The 8,174-nt window shown below is 38.1% G+C and overlaps 2 protein-coding genes across 3 annotated transcripts; one reads left to right on the top strand and one right to left on the bottom strand.

The window, feature by feature from the left end:
- Positions 1-87: 87 nt before the first annotated feature.
- rbm48 (RNA binding motif protein 48) lies at positions 88-4,486 on the top strand. 2 transcript variants are annotated; one of them, XM_034160114.1, is made up of 5 exons: positions 88-213; positions 2,446-2,636; positions 3,489-3,634; positions 3,729-4,270; positions 4,355-4,486. In XM_034160114.1, the coding sequence occupies exons 1-5, from the start codon at positions 106-108 to the stop codon at positions 4,415-4,417; spliced, it is 1,050 nt and encodes a 349-aa protein (XP_034016005.1). In that variant the 5' UTR covers positions 88-105; the 3' UTR covers positions 4,418-4,486. The 2 variants fall into 2 exon arrangements, with proteins under 2 accessions (XP_034016005.1, XP_034016004.1); XM_034160113.1 differs by having other exon boundaries at positions 3,729-4,452.
- A 6-nt stretch (positions 4,487-4,492) lies between these two features.
- On the bottom strand, positions 4,493-7,670 carry efcab1 (EF-hand calcium binding domain 1). Its single transcript, XM_034160115.1, has 6 exons — positions 7,568-7,670; positions 7,298-7,459; positions 7,120-7,224; positions 6,897-7,048; positions 4,727-4,831; positions 4,493-4,626 (listed from the first exon to the last, which is right to left on the bottom strand). Exons 1-6 carry the CDS (start codon positions 7,632-7,634, stop codon positions 4,576-4,578), a joined length of 642 nt encoding a protein of 213 aa, XP_034016006.1. The 5' UTR covers positions 7,635-7,670; the 3' UTR covers positions 4,493-4,575.
- Between the last annotated feature and the right edge of the window lie 504 nt (positions 7,671-8,174).

Here is an 8,174-nt window from a genome sequence, read left to right as displayed (position 1 = left end):
ATATTATATATTTTTTATATATATATATATATATTATATAACCAGCGTTTGTACCGCTGAGCTTTTATTTTGAAGTGCGTAAACCGGGCGATATATTTCTTAAACATGGCGGCACCTTGGAGCGCCCCAGAGGTTTATAAACACCACGAACAACACAAGGTTTGTGTTTCTCGACCAAAATACAGAGAAGGAAGGAAAGCTCGAGCTGTTAAGGTAAGAAAACATGTTTCTGTCGCCAAGAAACAGTAAAAACCACAGTACGTTCTGTAAAATATGTGAATTAATTCTAACCCTTAAGGATTTTTACATTTTAAAATTCATGTTTAGCTTTATTTCCTGAATTGTTGCATTTTATACAACTAATTCATATCAGTTTTTAAAAAAAAAAAAAAAAAAACATTACAGCTGCTTTTGACATTATGGCCAAGTGCGCTTGGTTTCAGTGCGGAAGGTTCCCGGTTTAAATCCCACCCCTGCCACTGCCACACTTTTTGTAATGTGGAGTTGCATCAGGGGCCTGTACTACGAAGCGGGGTTAACTTACTCAGATGTAACCCAGGGTCAACCTCTTAAACCGGGGTTGACAAAACCTGATTCCCTCAAGTGGCGTTAATCGGTACTACAACGCTGAATAATATGTTGATTTGTTGAACCTGTGCTAAACCTAAGTGGAGTACGTGCGCGTTCACATAAAAGGGACGGGTTGCAGCACACGTCACCATTTTTCAATGATGACGCGGTCACCTTACTTTACCGAAGATGAATGCACGATTATTATGCGGAGCTACAAGGAATTTAAATTAATGTTAAGGGGGAAATCGAACACATCGTCTGCCAATAAAGCAAGACAGGCTTGTTGGCAACGTATTGCAGATCGGGTAAATGCGTAATTGTTCTCCAAATCTGTTACAGATGATTAACCTGTGGAATGTCTGTGTAGAAAAATGCCCCTCTTTCATTAATTACGCCCAGATGCAACACGATTCAGAAGTGGCTATAGGCCTACTAATAAATGTTAGGTTAATTTAATGTTTCCTAAATAGGCTACCTTGACTGTTTAATTGCTATTCCTAATCCTGTCAATATTTCAGATGCAATAGCAGTACCAAACGCACCTGGCAGCAGGTGAAGATGAAATATAGAAACATCCTTCAGAACAATAGGTTTATATTCATAGCTTGATAAGCCCCACTTCGCCTAATTAATGGACATGCATTAGACCTATTTTGATATTAGTAATTACCCGCAATTGCATACAACCCTTCTATGATTTGTATTGCTGATAAATGGCCAGGGAAAACAACAAATGCATCCAACAGTTTAGATAGAGCAAGTACTACCTTGCAAATCATACGACATACAGTATTCTTGCTCAGATGTTCAGCATCACCGATGGAATACATAAATTGTTCACTGGCAGAATATCTAAGCGCAAGGCACATTATCTGCTCGATCGTCGGGGCATTGCTACACTGTAAAAAATGACTTGTTTTTACAGGAAAACGCTGGCAGCTGTGGTTACCAGGGAATTCCTGTAAAACATACAGCAGCACAGTAGATAACATTACAGACATAATATGTATATGGATTTACAGTGAATGAACCACGGCTGACTCACATTAAAGGAACTGTTAAATCTACAAACGAGCTTTTTTTTTGTACATTTAACCGCTGTATTTTTTTTACAGTGGTGACCACAGCTGCCAGTGTTTTCCTGTAAAAACAGTCTTTTTTTTACAGTGTACGATGGATGATGTTACAGACATCTGGCCCGATCAGCTGACAAAGATAACGAATTCCCTTGGCTGAGAATCTATATCTTTCATAGAGAATATCGTCCGGGTATGTCAGCGGATTCCGGCGGTCTTTAAAAACCCTCGCCCTGCGAAGAGAGCCCCCACAATTTGTGCCCCAATATCAAACGGATCATCCAGGTAGGCCGGCATTATCTTCGGAGTGATGCAGGTGGATGGACGGTACTTATAAAGGGAGTGGTTAAGCGAGAACCTCACGCTAATCCTGGAACATAACCTGCTCGGAGCAGGTTTGGCGCAAAGCGTAAATTGCCATGGCAGCATGCCTCGATCGAAACCTATCCACCTTTCGTAGTACGGGTTAACCGGGAAGTTACTCCACACGTCATCAACTTACTCCCGAAGTTACCCCGATAAGGCAGTAACCCCGCTTTGTGCCAAAATCAACATGCAGACCCAACTTGGATCTGCTGTGGTAACCCCGAGTGAAAACAAGGGAGCAGCTGAAGAGTCTTACTTTTTATTCTATTCATATTCAAATAAAAAAGAGTTAATTGACCAAAAATGTTTAAATTGCCAGATATATTTTCCCGATTGTCAGCATTAGCAAGTTATTTTTAGCTCGTATTTCAATCAAGCATTGCCATGGTAATGCGGACCAAACGTGATGTGCTGTTTTGTGCACTGCCAGGTGTACACCATCAATTTAGAGTCCTGTTACCTGATGGTGCAAGGGGTCCCAGCTATTGGCGTCATGACAGAACTGATCCAGCTGTGTGCTCTGTACGGTGTTGTGGAGGAGTACCGGCCCCTGGATGAGTACCCCGCTGAGGAGTTCACAGAGGTCTACCTTGTCAAGTTCCAGAAACTCACCAGTGCCAGGTTCAACGTGTCTTATCTTGTGGATAGTCGGAGAAGGATTTTCTTAAAAAGATGTGAAATTTCAGCTAGTTTGCCAATAGGCACGTGGGAGACTGGAGCCTATTTGATCTGTTTTCTTGTATGAAAATTCTTCTGTTACACTTTAAGCTGTGATTGATAGTGTAACAAACAGAAGTTGCACTAAACACAGTCTCCAGTAACGACCACTGAAACATCAAATTCCTTCAGAATTTGTCACGGATACCATGGTGGCTTTCCTCACAAGTCTCCTCGTCCTTGTGCTGTAACAGTCGTTTGAAAACTGCATACTCCATGTAGATTTACTGTACTGTTTGTATTTGTTAATGACTGGTCTAAATGAAGTCCAAAACATATGCAGGGATTGTTCATGTGTCCATCTGCTGACTTAAAGAAAACTGGCTGTAAAGTGATGAGTTGTCCTAGCAATAATAATATTGACTTTGACAATTACTGTATTTTCCAGAGTATAAGTCACTCATTTTGCCTGTATTATCAGTTCTTTAATTTTGGAAATTTGCACATTGTTGTAGGTTACTTTTTACTATTGGCATCTATTGTTTTATTATTAGAGTTTACTTTGTTTTATAAGTCACATGGGAGTATAAGTGGCAGGACCTCCCAAGCTAGTTAAAAAAAAAAGTAAATAAATAAAAACAACTTACACTCTGGAAAATATGGTACTTATGGATTCTAAACTGTATTTATTTATTTATTTATTATAAAAAAAAAGCTATAGCTTCAAGTCCCAAAAAAAGAACCCAACTGTGTGTAATTCTGCACTAATACTGCTGAAACATTTGCTGATAAACTAAAATAAGTGCTTTATTTCAGAGCCGCCAAACGACACATGGATGAGAAGAGCTTCTATGGCGGTGTGCTTCATGTGTGCTATGTCCCAGAATATGAGACTGTGGAAGACACGAGGTTGAAGCTGCAAGACCGAAGAAGATATGTATTCAGGGCTACTCAAAATAAAGGTATGCAGCATAGAAAATACAGAAATGCGCCATGAATGTAGGCGCGTAAGGTCATTATTACATTTTTTTTTTTCCCGTCATTTTTGTGAAAAAGTGAGACAACAGGAACAGGAGGAATTAAACAAGGAACTCACAGCTGACAAAACCTCAACATCAGAGATCGTCACCACACACTGTCAAACATATGACAATGAAAATACAGGAGAGAGTTCAAATATCAGCCATTTTTCAAGTTTTCCTCCGCTCCCATTGCCCCCTCAAGAACACTCGTCCCACAGACAAGAAAATTTGTACGAGACTGTTCAAACCGAGGACAAGATGGGAACGTTGCATAATGCAATCGCTGATGCAAAACAGCAGCCCATGCAGAGTTCAAGTTCCAGCAAAATCTGTGATCACATCAGACCCACAGAACACAGACTGAGCCTAAACCAGGCTCCTACAGTCAGATTTACTGCACGAACCACACAGCTGCAGAATAGGAAACGCAAAATAGAAAATTTCATGGAGAACTCACTGATTACTGGAACAAATGTGCCACTGATTGGGCCACAGCTACCAGAATCACCTAAATTGGACATGGAGGATGAGTCACTGAACACAACGGTCAGTTTGATCAGGAAAACGATGAACCAGGTACACCACATTCTGAAAAACATGCTCTTTGTTCATGTCATCAGTCATTTCCATCTTTATTCACTGAAAAAATGTCATTCTCAGGTGACATCAGTTCCTGACCTCAAACAAACAGAGAAAAAGTTGAAACCACGTCGCCGAATTTGAAGAAACAACTTGTGCTGCTGCTGCAAACTTCTTCAATAAAATGGCTTAGAAAAAAAAAGAACATTTTATTTAAATGTACATGCTGCATACTGTATAGTGCACATAGCTACTAACGTTTTTAATAAGGAGGCTATATTTGAAAATGTGCAAGAGCTATTTTACAGTTTGGGTGGATACTGAAAGGTATACTCCTCAAATGCCTGAATTTTCTGAAAAAGGAAGAAAATGGAATGTTAAAAGTATTTGGGGTGTACAAATTAAAGTTATTACATTACCAGCCTTTTAATTTGTAAATTTGTTTAATTTTACCGTGGCATTGGGGAGACAGGTTCCAAAAGCCTCAAGCAACAGGTTCTCTTTTCTCACTGACTTTTCATAGTCAGAAAACGACAATTTGCCATCGTGATCATGATCCTACAGGTGACATCATAACGTGCATGTTGTAATTTTTATAAAGGTGCAATTTAAGAGTTATGTAATTATCTTAAAGTAGTCATACTGTGGGAAAGGTATGGTCAAATAACAAAAGATAGTGGACACACAAAATGTATAAAATACATTTTCTGTCATGGGATGTTAAAGAATTATTAACCAACCATGAGGTCTGTAAGGGGATATATCAGACTGACATGTTGTAAGTACGGACCGAGTATTACGCCCCCTTCACACATAATGCGAAGTTTGGACGGCGTTTGAACAAAAACGGCGAAACAGTTCGAAATTAGCGCACCACGAAACATCACACCAGCAGGCAGGCATGCACGAACCCGGTGCGAGATTTCGTGCACACGCTGATGTCTTTTGGACAGGAACACACAGTGCCAGCTGCGGCACATCGCGCCGCTTGTGTGGAGAAAATATAAAAAACCAGCCAGTACCTGTGGGACCACATCACACCACTTATGTGGAATAAAAAAAAAAAATAAAAAAAAAAACACGACCCACTAGACGCAAACTCGTGCCTTCCAAAAGCTCTGATTGCCAGTCAGAGACTTTACCACTGAGCTAGCAAGTTAACTGATGTATCCTTCCCTGAACAATTTTTCCTTTCAGGATAATAAATAACAAAATCCAAGATGGCCAGGTTGCCAGAATATCTTCAAATTCCGCTTTATCATTACTACATGACATACAGACATACACCAAATGTCATTTTGGTTTTTTTTTTGGTTTTTTTATATATCCTGAATCCATTCCAACCACAATTACATTGATGAAAGCCATGAAACATGACTGCAGCCAGTAACAATCTACATTCTATCATTTTTCATATTTTCTCAAATAATTTGTGACCAAAAAACCCAGACAATGTTTGTGTATTTTTTTTTAGATTGACTGAAACATTGAATGATTGCCAATATTGTATTTTGTCACTAAATATTCTTTACAAGGGTGATTCTTAGACTACGGGCACTTATTATGTCCTTTGATCATATTGGATGAAAAACAGAAAAAAGGTGAAATTTCACACTTTTATAGTTATCTTTACAATGAAAGTGTTTTAAGAAATTTGTTCTAGTAGTCTATGATGACTTTTTCACCTTTTTTCAGCATCATTATATGCAAATATTGCCGTTTTGTGCTTGTCCCACACCCAGACGTTTGATCTTCAATGATAAAAATGAATGGTAAAAAAATGTTTTTTCTAATGTTTTAAAATATCAGTAAAATAATCAAAACATAATTGGGGTATTCAATGTCATACAACTGTTGTGATTTTTTTAAACAAAATGTAGTTGTCCCACATTATTGCTGTAATTTCCACCACAACACTGTAATGTCCCTTTAAACAGTTTGTATGAAAGACTGTTTGGGTAGTTTCTATGGAGATAAACAGTGACATCAGAGCACATGTATATAGCGCCAAATCACAACAAACAGTTGCCCCAAGGCGCTTTATATTGTAAGGCAATGGTGTGGTGGAAATTACATTTACAAGGCTAATAGTGCCCGTAGTTAAAGAATCACCCACAAATAATGTCTGAATAATTTCCAAGATGTCATTGTGAACCATAACTGTAACACATGAATGTTTCTTTTATTTGTATTTGTATATTTTGTTTCTGTACATTTACATTCTGTACATGTTTCAGCCATCTTCTATTAAACCATTAAAAAGACCATTACACCATTTGTTGTGAATTTTATCAATGTAATTCCTGTTTGAATGGATTCGGCATGCAAGAAAACGTAGAATATGGCACTTCATATGTGCTTATATAACCTATATAAAATTTTGAAGGCATTTCAGAATGGCCAGAGACATTTCTTGGATTTTGCTATTTATTATCCTCAGGGAGAAAACTGAGCTTGGCATTATAGCTAATTCAATTTATTTTTTTATGAAATGATGTCTGTAAAATTGGGCGATTTTTACAGTAACACACAACTGTAGTGACATTTTACACATATTTGCCCTTCTATAATGTCAACATTCAAAAATAAGGTAAGAATCTGTACAATCTGCGCCAGGTCTTACCATCATCTTGAGTGTAATTTCCACCAGGTCTTTGACTCCTTCATCAGGGTCCTCATCTGTGGGCCAACTGACCATGCTGTCCTTCAGCATGTGAATCATTTCCTCTCTGGAGATATAGTTGTCACCATTCAAGTCATACACCTGAAAGCAGTCTGAGCAATTGGCATAAATATTGTTAGCTGATTGTGAATGAAAGGCCGAGCACCAACATCTAAATACATACATTTCATTTGTTCCTCCAAGGACCCACGAAGAAATATAGACAATCCTTCAATCCACTCTTTCATGCTAATTAGTCCATCGTTGTCTTTGTCAAATATTCTAAATACTGAGACAGGTAATCAGAAACAAATCATGGAATTTCTGTTGAGAAAACTGAAATCAACGGCGGGCACAGTTACCTCCATTAAGCATTGTGTCTTCTGTCATCCCAAACACGGTGTGCAGGATGTGTAAGAAATTCTCTCTGTCCAAACCCTTGAGAACTCTGGTCCCAGAGACAGTCTGGTCCTCGAGGTGCCTGTTGAAGTCTCGGATCAGACAGACCACCTCCGTCTTATTGACTGATCCAAAGATAACAATACAGGCTGAGTAACGTCACGTCACCTTTTCTTCGCAGGTTACAGTTTAGGAAAAATAACGTTTTACTGTTGGTTAAAACTCATACTCACAGTGCTCCACTTCTTTTGAGAAGTTTTCAGCGAGGCCTTGTAAAAGTTTGTTTTTCACAGCAGCCATTTTTTTTTACCTGACAGCGTTTAGTCACCATGGCAACTGCCGTGTTTCCATTGTGTAATATTCTAACACAATATTACCATTTCCTCAAAATATTAATTTTTTTATTATACATATACACAGCTCGTGTAAGACTGTCTTAAAGTTTTTGTTTTTTTAACTCCATATAATTTTTCTTTTATTTTGTAATAATCACGCTCGGCATTCCTGGTATTTGCCAACACTGCCATCTGTTGGACATGGATGTCACAGCCTGTCAGAAACGGACACATTGCCTTTGAAACGTTCATGTTCATCCCTTGACTTGCCTAAACAAAAATAGCTATAAAAGTAATGACCAACAGTAAATTTATCAAAATATGCCAATAATTGTGTCACACACATTTATGTATGAAAATCATTTTCAAAAGTATTCTGAAAATGCGTTTTCTTGTTCAATAACTTCAGACATTTATATTCTGATTAAGCAAAAAATGGCTCGTTTGCATTTTTTTCATTGATGCATTTTAAATTCTATACTTAAAATTCAGGAGTACCAATAAT

Source organism: Thalassophryne amazonica, chromosome 20 (assembly GCF_902500255.1).
Source record: "Thalassophryne amazonica chromosome 20, fThaAma1.1, whole genome shotgun sequence".
NCBI lineage: Eukaryota > Metazoa > Chordata > Actinopteri > Batrachoidiformes > Batrachoididae > Thalassophryne > Thalassophryne amazonica.
This window is presented reverse-complemented; position numbering and strand designations above follow the sequence as displayed.